General features: G+C 46.1%; 1 protein-coding gene across 1 annotated transcript in view; it reads left to right on the top strand.

Annotated features, from left to right (window-relative positions):
• Window positions 1-2,054: 2,054 nt before the first annotated feature.
• ATP1A3 (ATPase Na+/K+ transporting subunit alpha 3) overlaps window positions 2,055-24,262 on the top strand; it is a 39,218-nt gene continuing 17,010 nt past the window's right edge. Inside the window, exons 1-12 of the mRNA XM_070949722.1 lie at window positions 2,055-2,145; window positions 9,332-9,460; window positions 9,666-9,725; window positions 11,959-12,162; window positions 12,642-12,755; window positions 14,378-14,512; window positions 14,979-15,096; window positions 17,552-17,820; window positions 19,371-19,569; window positions 20,894-21,003; window positions 22,306-22,440; window positions 24,025-24,217. Coding sequence (XP_070805823.1) covers window positions 2,140-2,145; window positions 9,332-9,460; window positions 9,666-9,725; window positions 11,959-12,162; window positions 12,642-12,755; window positions 14,378-14,512; window positions 14,979-15,096; window positions 17,552-17,820; window positions 19,371-19,569; window positions 20,894-21,003; window positions 22,306-22,440; window positions 24,025-24,217 — 1,672 coding nt within the window. The 5' untranslated portion in view covers window positions 2,055-2,139. The remainder of the gene's footprint in view (window positions 2,146-9,331; window positions 9,461-9,665; window positions 9,726-11,958; window positions 12,163-12,641; window positions 12,756-14,377; window positions 14,513-14,978; window positions 15,097-17,551; window positions 17,821-19,370; window positions 19,570-20,893; window positions 21,004-22,305; window positions 22,441-24,024; window positions 24,218-24,262) is intronic.

The raw sequence follows: 24,262 nt of genomic DNA, 5'->3' as shown, positions 1-24,262 counted from the left end.
TTAGTCTTCCGTTGCGCTTATTCTCTGGTTTATATTTGGCGGTTGTCTGTAGCTACGTTATTATTCTTACGTCTGGGTTAATAGGTAAAAGAGCCTGGTGGCTCAGCAGACTGATAGCATTGTGATCAACACCAGCTGTCTGCAATTACTGTAAGTTCGAATCTCACCAGGCTCAAGGTCGACTCAGCCTTCCATCCTTTCTAAGATAGGTAAATTGAGGACCCAGTTTGTGGGGGCAATAAGCTGACTTTGTATAAATATACAAAAGGATGAAGGCTATTGCTTAACGCATTGTAAGCCACCCTGAGTCTCCGGAGAAGGGCGGCATATAAATCAAATTAAAAAAAAAATAGCTGCATTCCCACAACACCTTCAGCCTGAATTAACCCAATCTCTGATTTGGGTAGTATACTGAACATCACTGAGCTCACCACAGATTGGACCACAACCCAAACCAAGGTTGAAACAGCCCCCAGGTGACCCCCCACCTCGAGATCCTAAATTGACCTGATTAAAATACAGCGTGTTGTGTGAATGCAGCCTAGATGTTGTTTTAAGAATGCCCTTGGTTTGCATTCTGACAAATCTACCACAGAGACTGGGCTGGGGTGGCTTTGGAGGTTGAATGGGGGGGGTGCATTTAACCCCACTCTGTGGATCGGGGCCTGGTGCAGAACATGGAAACATGGCGTTTGCGGGTCTGTTTTCCGTAGGGATGAGAAAGGGAGGCGGGAGGGTGGATCCTTTTGATCTTTTTTTTTTTTAAAAAAGTTTTATTTTAGATTAAAAATAAAAAAAAATAAGAAAAAAAAACACAACAATAACATAAAAATATCATCCTTACAAACAATTATAGACAGCATCTCAATCGGTTAAAATCATTTCGTGCTTACAATTCTCCAAATCTCCTCATATAGCAATTATTCTTTACTTAAACTAAAGATAAATATTTAAACATTTCATATATGCTATCTCATCTCCATACTTTTTTTATCAAACCATTGATAAAATATCTCCCATATCAAATAGTATTGTTTATCTTCCTGTTCTCTTATTTCAAATGTCAATCTACTCATTTCAGCGCAGTCCAACATTTTCATAATAATTTCTTCATCGGTAATTATCTTCTCTCCTTTCCAGTTTTGGATCCTTTTGATCTTGAGGTGGTCTACCTGCAGGGGTTGGTGTGCGCACCCAGAAGGGGTGGGCGTGGGGAGAGGGCGCTGGGCTGGGCCCAGTAGTGGGTTTCAAATTTTTTTTACTATCGGTTCTGTGGGTGTGGCTTGGTGGGTGTGGCATGGCTTGGTGGGCACAGCCTGGTGGGCATGGCAGGGGAAGGATACTGTAAAATCTCCATTTCCACCCCACTCCAGGGAAAGGATACTGTCAAATCTCCATTCCCTCCCCAATCCAAGGGGAACTGCAACATCCCCATTTCCTCCCGCTCAGCTGGGACTTGGGAGGCAGAGAATAGATGATGAGTCAGAATTTTTACTACTGGTTCTCCAAACCACTCAAAATTTCTGCTACCGGTTCTCCAGAACTGGTCAGAACCTGCTGAAACCCACCTCTGGCTGGGCCTGAAGGGCATCCAGGAGGCTGGGACCCTAGGCCTAGATTTGCCCTGTCTTAAAAAAATAAAATAAAATCGTATGATTGTGATGTATTCCCCATCTGCAGCTTCTGTGTTTTGCATTGGGGGGCAGAGGAACGGGGGAAGGGGGGGCGCTGCCTCGGTCAAGCAGGGGGATCCCCGGCTCCTTCCAGCCCCCCACCTTGGACAAGGTGAATTCTGCAGTAAAAGGGGCGGGGCTTAGCGGTGGGCCGGGGAGGGGGGAAGCGCCCGCTGATTGGCTGGCCAGCCTGCCCTGGTTCAGACAGCAGCGCCAGGAGTGCGCTACGTCCCGTCCTTCTGTGCCTGGCAGCCGTGGGCACAGCATCCCTGGCTGGGGGCGCCGGCAGCTCCCTCCTCTTCCCTTGTCTGTCTCTCGCTCTTCGGCTCCCGGCTCTTTCTTCCTTCCTTCCTTCTTTCCTTCCATCCATCCATCCATCCATCCGGCCATCCCGCTTGCCTGCCGGGTGTCTGCTTTCCCCGAAGGGAGCCTGGCACACCCAGGCTGAGACGCCAAAGCCGCCAAGATGGGGGTAAGTCGCAGTCTCTCGTTTTCCCACCCCCCCCACCCCCACCCCACGATCCGCATCTGGCTCCTGCAGAGGAGCCCACCCAAGAGGCAGAGGGTGCCCGCTTTGCCACCCGGGAGAAGGGTGGCAATGGGGGCTTGTAAGCCCACAGGGGCAGGTGATGGAGAATGGTGGGCTTCGGATTTCCTTCATTACTGAGAGCAAGGACCCCCGCCCCCAATTTTCCCCCTTCTTTTTTTTTTAATTTTGATTTATATGCCGCCCTTCTCCGGAGACTCAGGGCGGCTTACAATGCGTTAAGCAATAGCCTTCATCCTTTTTGTATATTTATACAAAGTCAGCTTATTGCCCCCACAATCTGGGTCCTCATTTCACCTACCTTAGAAAGGATGGAAGGCTGAGTCAACCTTGAGCCTTGGGGAGATTCGAACCTGCAGTAATTGCAGGCAGCTGTTCTTAATAACAGGGTGCTTTAGACCACTGTACTAGCAAGGCTCTTCTGCTCTCTCTCCCTCCCTCCCTCCCTCCCTCCCTCTCTCTCTCTTTACCCCCCACCCCCCCCTAGAGATGCTCTTTGTTTCTCTGTGGGGAGGGGGTTGGGTTCTCCCCGGGACCCTTTGCTCCCCCTCCCCAGAGACGCCAACCGTCCCTTACAACGGAGTCCGTCCGTCTCCACAGGACCTGGTCCGTAGATAAGCGTCCGTCTGAATAACCTTGCCTGTGGCTGACTCTGCAATTGGGAAAACGCGCGTCGTTCTTGGAGCGACAGGTGTCTTGTGTGGGGGTGGGTGGCTGGGTGGGGGGTGGGGAGTCAGCTTTCCTCCCTGCTGCTGCACCCTCCGGAGAGGCTGGGCGACAGCTTCCCATCATCCTCAGCCGGCGTGCTGCTTGGTTGGGGACGATGGGGGCTTGTAAGCCAACGGGGGCAAGTGATGGAAAATGGGTGGGCTTCGGATTTCCTTCATTACTGAGAGCAAGGACCCCCGCCCCCAATTTTCCCCCTTCTGCTCTCTCTCCCTCCCTCCCTCCCTTTCCCTCTCCCCCTCACTTTCTCTCTCTCTCTCTTTCTCTCTCTCCCTCCCCTCTCTCTTTCTCTCTCCCTCTTTCTCTCCCTCCCTCCCTCTCTTTCTCTCTCTCTCTCTCTCTCTTTTTTTTCTCTCTTTCTCTTTCTCTCTCTCCCTCCCCTCTCTCTTTCTCTCTCCCTCTTTCTCTCCCTCCCTCCCTCCCTCTCTTTCTCTCTCTCTCTCTCTCTCTTTTTTCCCTCTCTTTCTCTTTCTCTCTCTCCCTCCCCTCTCTCTTTCTCTCTCCCTCTTTCTCTCCCTCCCTCCCTCCCTCTCTTTCTCTCTCTCTCTCTCTCTTTTTTCTCTCTCTCTCCCTCCCTCCCTCCCTCTCTCTCTCTCTCGACCCACAATGCAGGAGGGCGAATGACGCATTCCAGGCCCTTTCCATTGGCCTCTACTTCCCCCCTTGGCTTCAGACTGTCTCCCCCCCCCCCTTTTCATACAGTTTGGAAATTATTTTAAGCCGGGCCCGTCATATCGCCTCTTTTCCCTACCCCTGAACCTCGAGAAGGTTATGTGCGTGCCTAGATAACGTTTGTGTGAGTGTGTCCGCCAGAACCTACGATTGTGCATTATTGGGGTGACAGCGATGGACCCAAATAAGATCTCAAGGACCTGCATTTTCCTTTATGAGACTGGTTTTATTTTATTTTATTTGGAGAGCGGGCCGGGGGTCGGAGAAGAGGGCTGCCTAGGAATCGGGAAAGCCAAAGGTGCTGAAAAGCTAGCAGGGAAGCAGCAGGGCGCTCTGGTTAATCCCCCCCTCCCCACCTCCAGGTGACAATATGTCAGCAAAGGGTGATGAACAAATGAAGGAGAAAGATGACTCACTGTCTTGCAAAGAGAGAACATAAGAAAGGTGTGGAAGGGCGATGGAGAAGACGAAAGAGCAGAGACGGGTTTTTTTTCCTTTTTTTTAATTAAAAAAAAATTGGGAGAGAAACCTGGTTTAAGGGAAGATGATTACACCGAGGAGGGGGGCGCTCGTCCTCCCTCATTGATATTCAGCAAGGGACGCCAGTCCTGCTGGGAGGGGGGGGCACATCCACGGAGGCTGCGGCAGCCTAAGGCGGCTGTTTCCCTCTCCCGCCCCCCAAATAATTATGGGATCCCCCACACGAGACAACCCCCCTCCTTCCCCACCCCCCTCCTCCCCTCCCCGTTGCTCTTCTCAAAGGGGGCTGCGGGGCAGGTGGGGAGCAGGGGGGCATCGGTGGGGAAAAAAAGAGAGCCCCCCCCCAGACTGAGATAGAAGATAGAGGGGGGAAAAATCAATGGGCAAGAAAAAAACAATGCAAGGACAGGGATGGGGAGAGGGTGAGGAGAGGGTTGCCTGCCCTAGATATGTGTGGGTAGCTTGAGGGATGGGGGGGGGGAGAGAGAGAGAGACAGATGGCCTGGGTCCAGAAAGGCAGCTGATCTGCCTTCAGTCTGATCCCAAGGAGGAAGGGACGCCTGCAGCAGCGGCAGCTGTAACCTTGTAGGAAGGGGAAACAGAAAAATGGTGGCGGTATTGGGGGGGGGGAGGGGAGGATGGGGATGGGGGGGGGTAGCATTGAAGTGAGGAAAGGAAATGCATAGGTCACTCTAAGGTGGCTGGAGTCTTCTTTCCCCCCTTATTAACATCCCCCAGGATGTTCCAGGAAAGATTTGAATGGCTGCCTCCTGGCTTCCTCCATGGCTGCCCCATCCCTTCCCTTTTCCTCTCTCTCTCTCCCCCTCTCCTCCCCCCTCCCCATATTTCTATATTTGGTATCTGCAGCTGTGGGAGAGACATCCTCTGCAGCAAAAAACGGGGTGGGGGTGGGGTGTTTGAGGATCCGAAGGGAGAGGAAGGAAAATAGACCATTGACACAGTTGGGCCCCGGGGAAGGGGATTCCCGCTGGCCTGGGTGAGAGCAAGCAGGACGCCCCTCCTGCCCCCCATCCAGTAGCCCTTCTTTCCTTGTGTCTTGGCTCCAGGTTCTGGAGATGGATTTGTCTTCCTTGTCCTTTTTTTGGGGGGGGGGTCTTTTGGAAGGTCTGAAGAAAAGAGGGGATCTCTTATCCCTCCCCCCCAGCCTTCCCGTTCACCCGTGTCCTCTTCCCTGGGCCACAGTGACCTCCAACGGGCTCCCCAAAGGTCGGCGCAGGCCGCCTCTTTGAGGTGAAGGAAAAAAAGGGGGGTTGTTTGCCTTTCTGCCCCTCCTCTTCCCCATGGCATGGCCGCTGCAGTTGTCCGGGCACTGCTGCAGCTCTGGCACCACGCCAGGGATCTTACCACCGCAGCACCGCAGAATCTGGGGGTGGCAGCCAGTCCCAGCTGAGAAAAAAGGGGCCCCAAAGCGCTCGGGTGAGGTGCAGGACCCCCCACCCCCCAAGAGCCCTTCAGCTAAACAGGCTGCTGTCAACAGCCTTCCTCCCCCCCAAATCTCTAAGACAAGGAAACACCCCCCCCTCCTTCTCTGCACCGGCGAGTGGTTGGCACGTCTCCTTTTTCGATTGCCTTCGAATAGCTGCCACCAGGAAAAATGGCTCCCCTCCGAATGGCATTTCCCCCCCCTCTTCTGCACTGCAGTATAATTCCACCCCCGCTTCTGTGTTAGCTATAGATTTTATATCTTCTTCTTCCTGATGTCTTTGCAAAAAAAAGAAGAAGATGGGAGCTCTTATTTATCTGCATCACACACACACACACACACACACACAGGGGTGCGCCAAGGTTGAAATAATGTCTCTGCCTTGGTAAGGGCCACAGAATGGCCCTTACCCCCCCCCCCAGGCTTGCAGGTCCCCCCACCATCATGGACTAAGAACGGGGTTGAATTCTCGGGCCCAAAACCTTGTCCCCCTGGTCCTGCGGCTGGAGAAGAAGGGGAAAAAAAAACCCAACAACAACAGGAAAAGAGCTGCAGTGATGGATGTGAGATGTCCATCCCTTTTTCACGGTGATCTTTCTGCACGGCTGCGTTGGGTGGGCCGCGCGCGGGGGCCCTGCCATGTGACGACGTCTGAGCTTTTGATATCCACTTCTTAACGGTGATTATGGGGAAGCGTGACCCATCAAAGCAAACAGCAGCGCCTATTCTGCGTACATTCATTTTTTTTAAAAAAAATGGGTAAACTCTGCTTATTAAAGAGCGGGGTTAAATTAGACGCTCGGATGTCTGGAGTCTGGTTTTTATTGGCAGGGATTTATATCATGACCGACAATTCCATGATGGGACTTAAGAAAGAGGGAAGCAGTTTTGGTTTTTATTTTTCCTTTGCTGCTCATCCATCCAACCACAACCCCCACCCTATTCCCAGTAAGGCCTGCTTGACAGAATAAGAGAATAACAGAGTGGGAAAGGGACCTTGGAGGTCTTCTAGTCCAGCCCCCTGCTCAGGCAGGAAACCCTGGACCATTTCAGACAAATGGCTGTCCAATCTCTTCTTAAAAGCCTCCAATGCTGGAGCACCTACAATTTCTGGAGGCGAGTCATTCAACTGGTACATTGTCCTCACTGTCAGGAAATTTCTCCTTAGTTCCAGGTTGCTTCTCTCCTTGATTCGTTTCCATCCGTTGCTTCTTGTCCTGCCTTCTGGTGCTTCGGAGAATAGGTTGACAAAACTCCCCCCTCCTCTTCTTTGTGGCAGCCCCTCAAATATTGGAAGACTGCTATCATCTCTCCCCTAGTCCTTCTTTTCAATAGACCAGACATATCCAATTCCTACTTAAGATGGCTGTTGGGCCTCTGGGCAAGGACATCCCAAGGTCATTCAATTTCTCCTTGGATATTCTTTGCATGTTTATTGATGGCATCTCATCTTGCTTCTTTCGTGGATAGCAGCCAGGCTCGGCTTCAAAAGGATGCTCGCTTTTCCTTTGTTCACTGATTCAGCCCTGGGTGAATTCAATCCAAAAACGATTGGTAATTTGTAATTACCTACAAATTATACATTTCAGAGAGTTGTCTGGTCCATGATGCTAATTTCCCCCCTCCTCCTGTCGTGTAAACATGGCAAAGAATCACAAATTCAGGTGGTCCTTACTGCCACGATGGAGCCCAAAATTTCTGTTGAAATTAAGTGAAACCTTTTTAAGTGAATTTTGTCCCATCTTACGACCTTCCTTGCCACTGTTGTTGAGGGAATCACTGCAGTTGTTAAGTTAGTAACAAACGGTTGTTAAGCGAATCTAGCTTCCCCCACTGAGTTTGTCGGAAGGTTGCAAAATGTGATTGTATTCTGGGACGCAGCAATGGCTGTAAATATGAATCAGTTGCCAAACATCTGAATTTAGACTATGGAGATGTTGCAACAGTTGTAAGTGTGCAAAATAGTCCTAAGTCATTTCAGGATCAAACAGCAATGATCCCCAGAATATGGATCCCCTTTTAAGCCAATTTCTCACTGGGGAAAGAAAAATGCATTTTATTATTTATTGGTTGGTTGTTTCACTGGCTTAAATCCTTCGATTCTTCCAGAAAGCAATGCCTAACACTTTCTTCTCCATTTTCCACCCACCCACCCCTGCAAGAACAACAACAACAACAACAGTGTGGAGCAAGTTGTGTTAAGAGGGTGCTAAGGATGCAGTTGAATTGATATTTTCTTGCTCCATCCATTATTTCTCAATAATGGCTGGGGAATTCTGGGAGATGAAGTCTACGTATCTTAAAGTTGCTGGCTGGGGAATTCTGGGAGTTGAAGTCCACACATCTTAAAGTTGCCAAGGTTGAGAAATACTGTGCTAGACTTATTCCTCACCTGTTCCAGAGGGATATCAGTGGCAAAGGATGCTAGCTCTGAAATTAAACCTTATCAGTGAAAAGTCCTCAAAGGAACCAGTTTCTAAAAAGCAGAAATTTTTCCCTCTGTTATTTCAACTGTGGAGCTTTGTAAGGTAGGCTAATCGTAGGCGAAGGAATGTAACGGAGAGGAACTGCCTTACTTACTTAAGACTACCCTGTAAGATCCATTTGAATTTCTTCCACCCATTGCTTCTTGTTCTACCCTCAGGTGCTTTGGAGAAGAGCTTGACTCCCTCTTCTTTGGGGCAGCCCCTGAGATACTGGAAGACTGCTATCATGTCCCCCCTAGTCCTTCTTTTCATTAAACTAAAAATACCCAGTTCCTGCAACCGTTCTTCATATGTTTTAGCCTCCAGTCCCCTCATCATCTTTGTTGCTCTTCATTGCAGTTGTTAGATGAAAGATGGTCATTAAGCAGATCTGTCTTCATCCATGGCCCTTCCTTGTTGGAAGATGGCTGGGAAGGTTGCACAAAGACAACCTTTCGATCCTGGGATCGTAAATACATTTGCCGGTTGCAAACCACCCAAATTTTGATCACAGAACCCATGGGGGTTGTTGCGATGGTCGTAAATTTGAGGACTGGTCATAAGTCACCTTTTCGGCACCGTTGTAAATTCGAACAGTCACTAAATGAATGGTTGTAAGTCGAGGACTAGCTGTAAATTAGAAATAGCCGATTCCATCATATTGATATCAATTAAAATTGATCAAGGCTTCCAAACCATTAGATACAAACTGGAGTTGCTTTCATATCCAAATTGTTATTGGGAGGAGAATTATCCACCTAGGGGCTTTCCCCCTCCCCATTTACTGACCTTCCCTGCATTTTCTCTGTTTCCTGTTCAGAACAGCTTAATTTATCTGTTACTTTCAGAACAGGTGTACAGGTAGTCTCGACTTACAACAGTTCATTTAGTGACCACTCAAAGTTACAATGGCACTGAAAAGAGTGACTTATGGCCGTTTTTTCCCCACACTAGCGACCTTTGTAGCCTCCCCCTGATCACGTGATCAAAATTCAGACCCTTGGCAACTGACTCGTACTTACGACCGTTGCTGTATCCCAAGGTTACGGGATGCCTTTTTGCAGCCTTTTGACAAGCAAAGTCAACCCGGGATGCCAGATTCACTTAACAACTGGGTTACTAACTTCTCAATTGCAGCAATTCACTTAGCAACCGTGGCAAGAAAGGTCGTAAAATGAGGCAAAACTTACTTAACAAAGGTGGTTGTAAGTCGAGGACCTCCTGTACATGGCAAATTGGGGCAAACTGAAAAACATTTTGAGACAAAGATTGCATTTTTCGATGGGGTGTTTTACTTATGTCTCTGCCGGTTTTTTCCACGCAGTACGGGCGCTCAGACAGTTATCGTGTGGCCACCACCCAAGACAAACATGATGACGATTCTTCACCCAAGAAGACCAAAGCTCAGCAGAAGAGTCGGGATCTGGATGATCTCAAGAAGGAAGTGGCGATGGTGAGTGATGACCTACCTTGATCCAACAGAGGTGATTGGGTGGTTGAGTGGAGCTGCAAGAAATGGGGAGTGATGATGACCTACCTTGATCCAATGATGGCCATGGGGTGGTTGGGTGGAACTGCAAGAGATGATGATGATGATGAAGATGGAGGGAGATAGCAGAAGATCCTCCTAAGTGTCGTCTTTTTGCCATGTGTTTCAGACGGAGCACAAAATGTCCATTGAGGAAGTCTGCCGGAAATACAACACAGATTGTGTACAGGTAAGGACTTTCCACTTAGGGCTGGTGGGTGTTTCTTATTTTCCTCAAGGACTGGAGATAGGTTGAACATCTACCTGGAGGCTCCATAGCACCATGACCTAGCTGGTGGAGGAAATCAGCTGACCAGCAGATAGAGAACTTTTGGGGCAGCTCTGTAATAGTTGAAAAAAGTTTCAATCGGGGACCTTGGAGGTCTTCTAGTCCAGAGGTCAGCAACCTGCGACTCTGGAGCCGCATGTGGCTCTTTCATCCCTGTTGCTGGTCGGCTCCACAATTGATAGGGCTTTTGGTTAGGACAGATAGAGGAAAAAGGATGCCGCGCTAGGAGGAGACTCTATGGTGGGGGAACTGGACTTCTGGTCAGCAGAGGAAAAAGAACGCTGTGCTAGGAGGAGACTATGATGTAGTAACCAGACTTCCGGTCGACTCCAGAATTGAATGGGGCTTCCGGTTAGGACCTTTGTGGCTCTTTGAGTGTTTAAGGTTGCCGACTCCTGTTCTAATCCAACCTCTTGCTCATTCAGGAGACCCTATATTATTTCAGACAAGTGGCTATCCAATCTCTTCTTAAAAGCCTCCAGTGATGGAGCAGCCACAACTTCTGAAGGCAATTATTAATTATTCTCACTGTTAGGAAGTTTCTCCTTAATTCCAGGTTGCTTCTGTCCTTGATTGATTTACATCCATTGCTTCTTGTCCTGCTTTCAGATACTTTGGAGAATAGGTTGATCTACTCTTCTTTGTGGCAGCCCCTCAAATACTGGAATACTACTACGATGTTATCCCTAGTGGGAACCTTTGCTTACAAAGGAGTACAACTCAGCCAAATTAGGAACTTTCTCGATTCCTTATAATTTTACCGTCAACCAAGAATTTCAGTCTTTCAAGATCCTGACTGAAGAGATTTCTAAGCACATACAATGAACAAATTAGACCTTTTTGTAAGGATTAATGTTAGGTATGATCAACAGGTCCTAGATGATATTTCTTTTTGAGGTTCTTCATTTCTATTCTGGGATCTCCTGGGAATTCCTGCACCAGATTCCAAAATGTTTGATTTCATTGAAGCCCTTAGACTCTAAGATACACTTCCATATTTGAGATTTTAGTTGTCTCTTTCCCATACCTGCTGTTTCCTTTTCTTCTTATTTTGTCCATAACTAGATGGTAGAATATTGGAATGGAAGAGAAGCATTTGTAATGTCCACAGTTGATTGTGATTCTTTAATTTTAATGACATTCTGCAGGGCCATTGAAACTAAAATTTTGGACCTGCAGGAATTCTTGCAAAATGTTGATAGGTAAATTAGATGATCCAACGCAAGAAAATATTGGAAGGAGAAACTTCCTTGGCAGAGGAGATCCCTTGACTATGAAGGGGGTTTTCCACTCATCCCTTTTTTTAAAAAAAATAGAATTATGTTTATAAAAGAAGTTTTGTACAGTATAAAAACACTACAAAAAGTAAAGTATGCTGAGCTCTACGATTTGTCCAAAGATAGAAAAAGTGGCTTATGATTTGTAGTAGTTCATGCTTTTTTTTAACTCCCCAGGGAAAAATATCTTTGGAAGGGTGAAGGGATGCAGAGATGTTTCTCTCTGTTGTGGCCTGCCAGTGGCCAGCGGAGCTGGCAGCAAATTCAGACAGTGAGGAGGTTGGGGAGGAACATGGGCCAGTCCTGGAGTCTGGGGAAGGCTCTGATGAGGGCTCTGCGTCGGAGGCAGAGAGGGAGCCAGGGCCGGATGCCAGTTATCAGCTGCCTTCTGAGTCAGACATCAGTGAGGCAGGCAAACAGCTGGAGCCTGTTCCCAGTGTGCGCATGCACAGAGTTGCCAGACGAAGGGAACAGCTAAAGAACAAGGGTCGACTTGGGAGTAAGGCCACAGGTGGACGATGAATGGCCCCTCCCAGAGGGAATAAAAGAGGAGCAAAAAGGGAAGTGGAGTTTGCAGGAGACAAATAGTTCGCTTAATTGGCTCGTGACTCTCCGAGACTCTTTGCCAAGTTTTGAAGATATCGGCCTGGCAGCTCTCCAAGCCAAATAAGGTCTGTGACTGAAATTCTCCCTCGAAAGACTTTGCTGAAGGTGAATGAGAGGAATTCACTGTTCGTTTAATAAAAGGGGTTTTGTTGGGACCAGGATTCTGCTTTGTGCTTTTGGGGGGAAGCCTAGGTCAGAACACTTTCCCAGCCTATGGTTTTTTATCCTTTCTCTTTCTCTCTGACTATCAGGGTCTGACCCACAGCAAAGCCCAAGAGATCCTGGCCCGCGATGGTCCCAATGCTCTCACCCCACCCCCAACCACTCCGGAATGGGTCAAGTTCTGTCGTCAGCTCTTCGGAGGCTTCTCCATCCTCTTGTGGATCGGTGCCATACTCTGCTTCCTTGCCTATGGCATCCAGGCAGGAACCGAAGAGGACCCTGCAGGTGACAATGTGAGTGTCAGGTTTCGAGGTGGTCTCAAATAAATTGCATTTCAAACAAAGTCTTTGAAGAAAAATTCCCATTTATTAAGTACGACATTCTACTTCCGACTCATCGAAGCCAACACTGACTTCCAGACCCAAAACCCTCCCTTTCCGTTCCCCACTTCCCTGCACTCATTGGCCATCTTCCAAGTCATTCTACCCCTAATCTACCGCTCCAGCTCAAAGGAATTTCCCCCCTCCCATTCCATCTCCTAGGGGATATTATCTCCAGGGAAAATAAGTAGGTGAAAAGTCAAACGTCCCTTTCCAGACGCCTCCACTTCTCCTTCTTATGTCAGCACTAGAGTAAATGTAGCTTGAAGTGCTGACAGTGAGTTTCGGTGGGATGACTTGTTTGGAGGGTGTTCTTGTGGGAGGGATGAAGATTGGGGTATCTCAAAGACCTTCTGATGATCCAACCTTTCCTCCTCTCTATTCTTGGACAGCTTTACCTGGGTATTGTCTTGGCGGCTGTGGTCATCATCACCGGCTGCTTCTCCTACTACCAAGAGGCCAAAAGCTCTAAGATTATGGAATCCTTCAAGAATATGGTACCCCAGGTATGGCCAGTTGTCTTTTATATCGACACCAACGTACAGTAGTGGCCAACATTGTGGAAACCTTTTGGGGAAAAGTGTGTTTTCTAAAAGTAGCTAATAACACCACTTTTTTTTTGGAGTAGTAGTACCATAAAATTATATATCAATGGAAAGATAATTTAATCGAGAATGTAATGCAATAACTTTGATGAAGGATTTGTTATTAGAATAGCAGTTACAGTATAAAGAAAAAAAGTGAAACACGTAGAAAAAACTAGATACACAAAAATGATCACCATAGAAAAAATGAGATATACAAAAATTATCACATCAGTTAATCCTTAGTTGGGTAACCTTAAGCATGAATTACAGCCTTACAACGTCTTCCCACGGAGTGAACCAAGTCTTTTAGTTCTGCAGATGTTCTAATGTGAAACCAAGATTGAATGATTGCTTCTAATAAGTTTCTTTAGTCAGTTCGATAGATTTTCAATTGGGTGAAGGTCTGGGCTATTCCCAGGCCATTCCAGCAGTGGAATAGGATTATCTGGTGTTATTAGCCATCAAACCTCAAAAATACACTTTTCCCAAAAGGTTTCCACTACTGTACAGGTAGTCTGCCAGAGAATTGCGCAGTCGGTGTCCAAATGGCGTCAGACAAGAACTTGTGGCTTTATATAAATAAACATATTTAAGTAAATAAGGAAGGCAAACGGGAGCATCGTCAGGTAAATTGACCCAGCAGGAACATTATGAGGTAAAATGACAGAGAGCACACAGCGCACAGAGAAAAAAAAATCCCCATAAAGTTAGGCCCAAGCCACCTTTATAAGTGATGTATAGGTATTATTTTCATTGCTGGTATCTTTCAGCTCACCTATTTGTAAAATGGGAGCAGAAATTAGGAGCCACTTCAGGAGATTTTTGTGAGCAGGAATGGGTGACGTAAGGTACCATGCTGAGTTTAGCGTTAACCTTGTTTTTCTGGTGTATGTATGTATGTTGTGTGAGTCCAGGGCATTAAATTAATTTAGGATCCAGTGTATTGTACAATGTCAAAAGGGGGTTAATCAGAAGTCTGTCTGGTTAAGGCTGTTGAGTGAACACAAGCATTTAGAATCTCAGGTTTATGAAATCAGATATGAAACCTTTGCAAATGTTGCACATGTGTTAAATACCGTATTTCCCTGAAAATAAGACCAATATTAATTTTTTCTCCAAAAGACGCATTATGACTGATTTTCTGGTTAGATCTTACTTTGGGGGAAATACAGTACTAAACGCCTCCATCTGCTGACGATCTCAACCGGGGCTTATTTTTGGGGTAGGGCTTATATTACAAGCATCCTGAAAAATCATGCTAGGGCTTATTTTCCGGTTGGGTCTTATTTTTGGGGAAACTGGATAATAATAACAAGAATGACACAATGTTCTCTACTGGAGACAACATGGCAAACTCCAGACGTGTTGAACCCCCCCCCCCCCACCCCCGATGGTACATTCTTAGGCAGTGTGAGAGTTGCGTTGCCAATGAACTTTGGAAAAGGATAGATTTACAAAGAAATATTTTAGGGGAACACGTGTCAGCATGACTGAAAATCCAGAATATATTGTTTTAATGAAGTTTGCTTTTCGTCCCAAAGCAAGCTCTGGTGATCAGGGAAGGGGAGAAGATGCAACTCAACGCCGAGGATGTGGTGGTTGGAGATCTCGTAGAGGTGAAAGGAGGAGATAGAGTCCCAGCTGACCTAAGGATCATCTCAGCTCACGGTTGCAAGGTTGGTGAAAATCTTACTAGTCTTCTTTTCAGCTGTTGTTCCTTTCAGCTCTGGAACAGACTATCAAGCCCCTGGGAATAAGAGCAATTCGCCGGTGTCCTTTACCAACTGTTCTCTCCCATTAACCAAATCTAAGTGGAGAGATCAGATTGCCGAGCACAAGATCAATGTTGCGTAGGTCGTATCACTGTACAACCTTGCAGCTCGGATTTCCCTGTTTCTTTTGTTCGATGTGGAGCAGCCTCAGACAAGTGGGAGAAGAATGAATTTTGGATCCTTGTCACAAAAGTGATCAGCTTTCCCGGACTTACGTAACAGGCCCAAACCATCTGTCCTTTCAAATGAGTTGTGACGATTACGAGATCTGTCAGTTTGTTGACCTGCCAAATTTGAGATAAAACCAGGATAATTTTAACCGCGAACCCTTTCTGGACGGACTTGACATGGCCTGGCATTTTCTCTCTAGGTGGATAACTCTTCCCTGACGGGTGAATCCGAACCTCAGACCCGTTCTCCAGATTGTACCCACGACAATCCTCTCGAGACCAGGAATATCACTTTTTTCTCTACCAACTGCGTCGAAGGTAGGGGCTTCTGTCAGAGTTAGGACACCTTCTAGGCCTGACTAGAAAAAGGGAAACCACATCTCAGTAAAAACATTGCTGTGAATTGATATGAGTTTTCGACCCCAGTCTAGATATCACTGCTACGATTTGAATAGAAGAACTTTATTTGACACCTTTCCGGATTATGATCAGATGACCTGTGTATTATCCTTTGTCTGAGGAATTTTGATCCACGCATCTTAAAGTTGCCTAATTTGAAAAACACTGATTTAAGAGAACATATTAGCACAGTATTTTTTTTTTTAATTTCTATTGGCTTTGCGACTGCTAGGGCATATATCTGCCTTAATTTATGGGAATAGAAAATAGAATAGAATAGAATAGAATAGAATAGAATAGAATAGAATAGAATAGAATAGAATAGAATAGAATTTTTTTTTGGCCAAGTGTGATTGGACACACTAGGAATTTGTCTTTGGTGTATATGCTCTCAGTGTACATAAAAAGACAAGATACATTCATCAAGAATCACAAGGTACAACACTTAATGATAGTCATAGGGAACAAATAAGCAATCAAATCATATCAAGAGCCTTGGTAGTACAGGAGTTTAAGGCACCCTGTTATTAAGCTGGTTATTAAGACCAGCTGCCTGCAATTACTGCAGGGTTCGAATCTCGCCAAGGCTCAAGGTTGACTCAGCCTTCCATCCTTTCTAAGGTAGGTAAATTGAGGACCCAGTTGTGGGGGCAATAAGCTGACTTTGTATAAATATACAAAAAGGATGAAGGCTATTGGTGAGCACATTGTAAGCCGCCCTGAGTCTTCGGAGAAGGGCGGCATATAAATCAAATTTAAAAAAAAAAAAATTAGGAAACAGTCAATATAAATCTTAAGGATACCAGTCATACAGTCATAAGTGGGAAGAGATGGGTGATAGGAACGATGAGAAGATTAATAGTAATGCAGACTTAGTAACTAGTTTGACAGTGTTGAGGGAATTATTTGTTTAGCAGAGTGATGGCATTTGGGGAAAAACTGTTCTTGTGTCTAGTTGTTCTGGTGTGCATTGCCCTATAGCGTCTTTTTGAGAGTAGGAGTTGAAACAATTTATGTCCAGGATGCGAGGGGTCTGTAAATATTTTCACAGCCCTCTTTTCGACTTGTGCCATATACAGGTCCTCAATGGAAGGCAGGTTGGTAGCCATTGCTTTTTCTGCAATTCTAATTATCCTTTGAAGTCTGTGTCTGTCTTGTTGGGTTGCAGAACCAAACCAGACAGTTCTAGAGGTGCAGATGACAGACTCAATAATTCCTCCGTAGAACTGTAGGATTGAAGAACTGTAAGGATTGCTAGAGAGGAATCTAGAGTAATTCAGTAAGGGCTTACCTAACGTAGGAGTTCACCAGGCTGAGCCTGAGGGAGGTATCAAGCCCCTCATCAGTCTTGAGTCCCTTCATGACAACAAGAGATCTGAGCCCAGCTCACCGTGAATTCCGTTGATTCTTATCTACCGGCTGTTTGCTTTGACTGTTAGTAGTTCAGGTTCTTGTCAAGACCTTAAGCTTGCAAATACATCTTTATAGCTATTTGAACTGCCTGGATCTTCTGATTCCCCTGGCGCTTGACACCTAAACTCTCATCCTAAATTAGCTTAACGGTTTGTCTCTCTCCTCAAAGAACCCAGTGAGATTTGTAAGTTACAGTTATCAAACAGTAGTTCCTAAATTCATTTAAATATTGCAAGGGACATGGTGGCTCAGTGCTAAGATGCTGGGCTTGCTGATCGAAAGGTCGGCAGTTCAGCGGTTCGAATCCCTAGCATCGCATAACAGAGTGAGCTCCCATTACATGTCCCAGCTTCTGCCAACCTAGCAGTTCGAAAGCACGTAAAAAATTCAAGTAGAAAAAATAGGGACCACCCTTGGTGGGAAGGTAACAGCATTCCGTGCACCTTTGGCATTGAGTCATGCCGGCCACATGACCACGGAGACGTCTTTGGACAGTGCTGGCTCTTCGGCTTTGAAACGGAGATGAGCACCGCCCCCTAGAGTCGGGAATGACTAGCATGCCTAGTATCTTTAATAGTAAAAAGATCTGAAATGGTTCATCGGGGCCTATGCCATAAATACACTCCAATGCTCTTTTAATTAGTTCATCCACAGATTCCAAAATCCAAGGTCTTGAATTAATTAATGGATTGGCCCAAGGTTTGCATATTTGATGTGATGTCAATGGCAGCTTCGGGGGAACCTTTACCTTTACCTTATGGGCAGTGAACATCCAACACAAATCGACAGCGGAGATCTCCAACCTGAGCTGAGATTACAACTTCTAGAATTTCTAGCCAGAACGGTCAAGTTAGCTGGGAATTCTAGGAGCTATAATCACCTACCAGATCTGGAAATTGTTAGATGCACAGAAAATTGGAGAGAGAATGCATGCCCACCGATTTGTCTCTTTTCCCACCAGGCACAGCCCGTGGGGTTGTCATTGCCACTGGAGATCGGACAGTGATGGGTCGAATTGCCACCTTGGCTTCAGGCCTGGAAGTTGGCAAGACCCCCATTGCTAGGGAGATTGAGCACTTCATCCAGCTGATCACAGGCGTGGCTGTCTTTCTGGGCGTCTCCTTCTTCGTGCTCTCTCTCATTTTGGGCTACTCATGGCTGGAAGCTGTCATTTTCCTCATTGGCATCATTGTGGCCAACGTCCCTGAAGGACTCTTGGCTACAGTCACAGTAAGTACCTGACAAGAAGTCTACCAAAGAACTTCCTAGAGAAAATGGATGGAAACTAATCAAGGAGAGAAGCAACCTAGAACTAAGGAGAAATTTCCCGACAGAACAACTAATCAGTGGAACGACTTTCCTCCAGAAGTTGTGGATGCTCCAATACTGGAGTTTTTTAAAGAAGAGATTGGACAATCATTTGTCTGAAATGGTATAGGGTTTGCTGCTTGAGGGCCGTAGTGGCACAGGGCTTAGAATGCAGCATTGCAGGATGACTCTGCTCACTGCCAGCAGTTCGATCCTGATGGGCTCAAGGTTGACTCAGCCTTCCATCCTTCCGAGGTGGGTAAAATCAGGACCCAGACTGTAGGGGGCCCTTAGAGAGGGCTGTAAAGCAGTGTGAAGTGGTATATAAGTCTACATCAGTGGTGGGATTCAAGTAATTTAACAACCAGTTCTCTGCCCTAATGATTTCTTCCAACAACCAGTTTGCCAAACTGCTCAGAAAGTTAACAGCCGGTTCGCCCGAAGTGGTGCGAACTGGCTGAATCCCACCTCTGGTCTATATGCTCTTGCTACTGGACTAGAAGACCTCCAAGGTCCCTTCTGGCTGTTATTCTGTTATATTTGTTAAAAAAAAAAACTACTGATATCTCATCTTGGTTTCCCAGAGGTGGTGATGATAATGATGTCTCAATGTTCCATTTGGAAAAAAAATGATGTGAAGTTGAGCTCACTTTTTGAAAAAGAATAAGGGAATAAAAGAGTTGGAAGGGACTTTGGAGATCTTCTAGTCCAACCCCCTGCTCAAGCAGGAGACTCTATATTTATTTATTTTATTTTTAAATTTCTATACCGCCCTTCTCCCGAAGGACTCAGGGCAGTGAACAGCCACAAGATAAAACACATAAATACAAAAATTTAAAATAGATTAAAAACGAATTAAATAATTTGGCTGAATTTAAAATACCCCATAATTTAAAACAAATTAAAATTTATATTTAAAATTTATATTTAAAAGGGGAGAAGATTTAGGCCAGGCCAGCTTGATGAAATAAAAAAGTCTTAAGCGCGCGACGGAAGGTGCGCAGATCCGGGATCCTCCGTATCTCCGGGGGGAGCTCGTTCCAGATCGTAGGATCTGGATATCAGACAAGCAGTTATCCAATCTCTTCTTAAAAACCTCCAATGATGAAGCATCCACAATTTAAAAAATCTCCAGTGATGAAGCATCCGTAACAGTTATCCAATCTGTTCTTAAAAACGTCCAGTGATGAAGCATCCATAACTTCTGGAGGCAAGTCGTTCCACTGATTAATTATTCTGACTACCAGGAAATTCCTCCTTAGTTCTAGATTGCTTCTCTCCTTGATGAGTTTCCACCCATTGCTTCTTGTCCTGCCTTCAGGTGCTTTGGAGAATAGCTTGACTCCCTCTTCTTTGTGGCGGCCCCTTAGATATTGGAAGACTCTTGGCTTTCAAGGAAAATGCGAGTTTGGGCATCTCTGATGGGAGTCCTTTCCTTCAGCCCATCGCTAAGTTTCATTCCTCCCATTTAGGTGTGTCTGACCTTGACTGCCAAGCGCATGGCTCGCAAGAACTGCTTGGTGAAGAACTTGGAAGCTGTAGAGACCTTGGGCTCCACCTCCACCATCTGCTCGGACAAGACAGGGACCCTGACTCAAAACCGAATGACTGTTGCCCACATGTGGTTTGACAACCAGATCCATGAGGCTGATACCACCGAGGATCAATCTGGTGAGGATTACTGTGGGGAAAGAGACTACAGAGACCCTTTCCCCATCTTGCATTAAGAAGAGTTGACAGAGGACCTCTTTGTAACGGAAAGGATAGGAAGCTGAGGGGGGTTCATGTCTTCTTGGGGTCTCTAGCTCGGCTCTAGATCCATGACAGATCCTCCCAGTTTTGCTGTGTAGGGTGAGAATGATGTGCAACAGACTGAGAAAGGCTGAGGTGGAACCTTGATTGAAATCCCATCTTTCTCCTCTTCACGATTTGACCCATTCTCCCTTACTCTTTCCCCTTCACCCGATTTCCCCTTTTCTCCCTGGTGTCAAAAAGTCGGTTCAATGTTAGGATTCCAAGTAATAAATCCATTGCAAGCAAGACCCCCGAGGCCATTGAGTTCCTCAAACATTGCTTTTATTGGATAATATCACATTGGCACATATCTGGTGAAAACCAACTCTAAAACTCCTGTGGTTTTCACCCCATTATTTATTTTATTTTATTTTATTTTATTTTATTTTATTTTATTTTATTTTATTTTATTTTATTTATTTTATTTTATTTTATTTTATTTTATTATTTTATTTTATTTTATTTTATTTGTCAAGCCTATATAAGATAACAGGTAAAAGTATAAACATAATTTGAATACATGAACAGAGTAAGAGTAAAAAAGGAATATTAGGACAGGGACGGTAGGCACGCTGGTGCACTTATGCACGCTCCTTACAGACCTCTTAGGAATGGGGTAAGGTCAACAGTAGACAGTCTAAGGTTAAAGTTTTGGGGGTTTGGGGAAGAAACCACAGAGTCAGGTAGTGCATGCCAGGCATTGACCACTCTATTGCTAAAATCGTATTTTCTGCAGTCGAGTTTGGAAAGGTTTATCTTAAGTTTGTATCTGTTGTGTGTGTGCTCGTATATTGTTGTGGTTGAAGCTGAAGTAGTCATTGACAGGTAGGACATTGTGGCAGATGATTTTACGTACTACGCTTAGGTCATTAAAAGTAAAAGATTTTCTACTTTCTCAAAACAATCAGTCACATGGTCCAATCATTGTATAGTCTGACAACCGGGTGGCATCACTCTGCCTTCTTCCTTCCAGATGTGACCTTGGTTCCCAAGAGAAAGTATTTTGTTTTGGCTACAACAATCCCTCTATCTCAAATCCCCCCCTTGCCTGACCCTCAGCTCCAGTGTGGCAACACTGAAGCGGACGAAATGGCTTCAGTCAGGACAGCTTCAGGGTTGACACCTGGCCTACAGTTCAAGTGATTTCCTTTCTTAACCTAGAACGTCCCCCCTCACCGTCTTCCTTTATTTTTCATTGCAGGCACGGCCTTTGATAAGAGCTCCCCCACCTGGGTGGCCTTGTCTCTTATTGCTGGGCTTTGCAACCGAGCTGTCTTCAAGGGAGGTCAAGAGAACGTGCCCATCCTCAAGGTGAGCGGAGGAGAACCCACTCCTTGTGAGGAGGCATCATCTGGGCCTTAGCGGCATCTAGAAAATTGAGAATGGTCATTGTGCTGGAGATAAGGACAGGTGAAGATGTTGAAGGGTTGAAGGCCAAGTATAAGGAAAAAGAATGTTCATTTCTATACCGCGTGATGAAATATGAGAACCTGAAAATAGGCTTGCTGGATCAGGCCTCAGTCCAAATAATGAGCATTCCATCTTGGTGGCCCACCTGATACATTTAGGAAACCCACCAGTAGGAGATCCAAGACATCCGTTGTTGCTCATCTATACCCTATATAGAAGTAGACTGACTCCATGCCTGAAAGCAGCACTTGGTCATCAGGTCTGGTTCCTTCTGATAGACCAGGGGTCAGCAACCTGCGGCTCTGGAGCCGCATGTGGCTCTTTGGGCCCTTTGCTGTGGCTCCCTCCCCCACCATTGGCTGACCCCGCCCCTCGCCCTCCCCTCCCAGTCACTCCTCGCCTGGCCTGAGAAGGTAAGGGCGCCGGCGGGGGATGGAGAAGCGGCCAGGGCAGAGACAGAGAGATTACAGAGAGAGGAGGAGAGAGAGAACCATAGAGAGATACAGAGAGAGGGGGAGAGAGAGAGCCATAGAGAGATACAGAGAGAGGAGGAGAGAGAGAACCATAGAGAGATACAGAGAGAGGAGGAGAGAGAGAACCATAGAGAGATACAGAGAGAGGAGGAGAGAGAGAACCATAGAGAGATACAGAGAGAGGAGGAGAGAGAGAACCATAGAGAGATACAGAGAGAGGAGGAGAGAGAGAGCCATAGAGAGATACAGAGAGAGCGGGAGAGGGGGGGAGAGAGGGAGGGAGGGAAGAGAGAGAGATGTCAAAAGGACTTTGTAGTTCCCGGTGTTTTTTAACAACTGGTTCTCTGCCCTAATGACCAGCTGGGTAGGTGTGGCTAGGAGGTCATGTGACCGGTAGAAGTGAGTGACATTGAGTTGGCCACGCCCACCCAGGTTTTGTGGCTCCCGGTGTTTTCTTTTCTGTGGGAAACGGGTCCAAATGGCTCTTTGAGCGTTTAAGGTTGCAGATCCCTGTGATAGACCTTCCTCCAAGAACTATATTGGACGTTTTTGAACCCATCTAATCTAGCAGCCGATGTTCTCCTCTGGCACCACTTCCTACACTCATGAATGTTGTTAGTTCCATCATTAGGATGGTTGGGTGATGGTGGGTGGTGGGGAGAGAAGGCCAGGCTGCATGTCCAAACACAGAACATTGAAACGATCCTATTTCACCCCCCCCTCCCCCAAGCGTGACGTAGCAGGAGATGCTTCTGAATCAGCCCTATTGAAATGTATCGAGCTTTCGTCTGGATCTGTGAAGCTGATGAGGGAGAAGAACAAAAAAGTGGCAGAAATTCCCTTCAACTCCACCAACAAATACCAGGTATGGGTTCTTGAGTGTCCCTCAAAGAGGCCTCTAACTCTAGGGTTGGGTAACCTTTCATATGGACCAAGGGTGTCCAACCTTGGCAACTTTAAGGCCTGTGGACTTCCGCTCCCAGAATTCCTAGTCAGCATAACTGGCTGGGGAATTCTGGGAGTTGAAGTCCACAGGTCTTAAAAGTTGCCAAGATAGGACACCCTTGATATAGACTGAAGTTTTTCATGAATTAAAAGCGAAACAAAACTAATATTGTTCTCAAGGCGTTAAGCAACACTATTAAAAACAAGCAAACTGAAGATGGCTTTTTTAGGCGTAGCTCGCATTGAAAATATATTTTGATTTCCAACGTTGTCTACCCTGTTTCCCTAAAAATAAGACTCCCCGGATAATAAGCCCAATTGGGCTTGTGTGCAACTGTGCTAAAATAAACCCTCCCCCGAAAATAAGCCCTCCCTGAAAATATTTAAACACATGTGCAGCCGATCCCTGCCATTTCCTCTGGTTAGGGTTAGGGAGACAGAGCTGGAAATCAGGTGAGACAGTAAGAGGAGCCCCGTCTTGCTCCATGTGCCCCAAAATAATAAAACCTCCTCAAAAATAAGACCGAGCACTTATTTCGGGGTTCAAAAAAATATAAGACAGGGTCTTATTTTCGGGGAAACACGGTATTTTCTTACATCGAAAAAATTAAAGAACTGATAATAATTAGAACTATTTAAGACTAATTTGGTTTTAGAACTAATACCATAGTAGGTACAGCTAGCCCTCGACTTACAACAGTTCATTTAGTGACCGTTGAAAGTTACACTGAAAAAAAGTAACGTATGACCATTGCAGCATCCCCATGGTCAAAATTCAGACACTTGGCAATTGACTCGTATTTATGACGGATGCAGTATCCCGGGGTCACGTGGTCACTTTTTTGTGACTTTCTGACAAATGGGGAAGCCAGATTCAATTAACAACCATGTTACTCAGTTAACAACTGCAGTGATTCACTTAAGAACGGTGGCAAGAAAGATCACGAAATGGGGCAGAACTCACTAAACTTTAGAAACAGAACTCAACTCTAGAATTAATTAAAAAAGAAGAAAAATGCATAATTTGGAAGCTTGGATGAACTCATTTATCATGAAATGTGGGTCTGGCCAGCTTGTTGTATCAGAACTGTCCCACTTATGGTTCTCCATTCTCAAATTGTGGCACCAATACAGTCCCCCACGTTCTGGGAATTTCAGGCCCGTCAGCTTTAATCCCCATTTTTTACGCCGACATATGGGAAGGATTAGCTAGGATTCCCAGTGTGCTATGACCTGGAATAAAATTGGCAAATCATTTCCAGAGAGAGAAGGGGCAGTGTTTCTATGTAATATTGATATGCATGGCCGCTATTGTTACTTACGTCCAAAACCGGCAAATGTCCAACTCCTGGGAGGAGCAGGGTGCAGTGGGCAGGGCCAGCCAGGAATGGGATTTGGGGGTTCTCCAAACTGCACAGAATCTTAGCTAGAGGTTCCCCCGAACCCTTGCGAACTCCCAGCAGCCCCACCCCTGGTCCTGAGAGAATTTCTGCTCCTGTTGCAGCTCTCGATTCACGAGACAGAAGACCCCAACGATAACCGCTACCTGCTGGTGATGAAGGGTGCCCCTGAGCGCATCCTGGACCGATGCTCTACCATTGTGGTCCAAGGCAAAGAACAGCCTCTCGATGAAGAAATGAAAGAAGCTTTTCAGAATGCCTACTTAGAGCTCGGCGGACTTGGAGAGCGGGTGCTCGGTAGGAATGGCCGGGGAGAGGATATTGGGTTGTTGGAAGGACTAA

Source organism: Pituophis catenifer, unplaced genomic scaffold (genome assembly GCF_029215685.1).
Source record: "Pituophis catenifer annectens isolate HBS135680 unplaced genomic scaffold, rPitCat1.0.hap2 SCAF_9, whole genome shotgun sequence".
Lineage (NCBI taxonomy): Eukaryota > Metazoa > Chordata > Lepidosauria > Squamata > Colubridae > Pituophis > Pituophis catenifer.
This window is presented reverse-complemented; position numbering and strand designations above follow the sequence as displayed.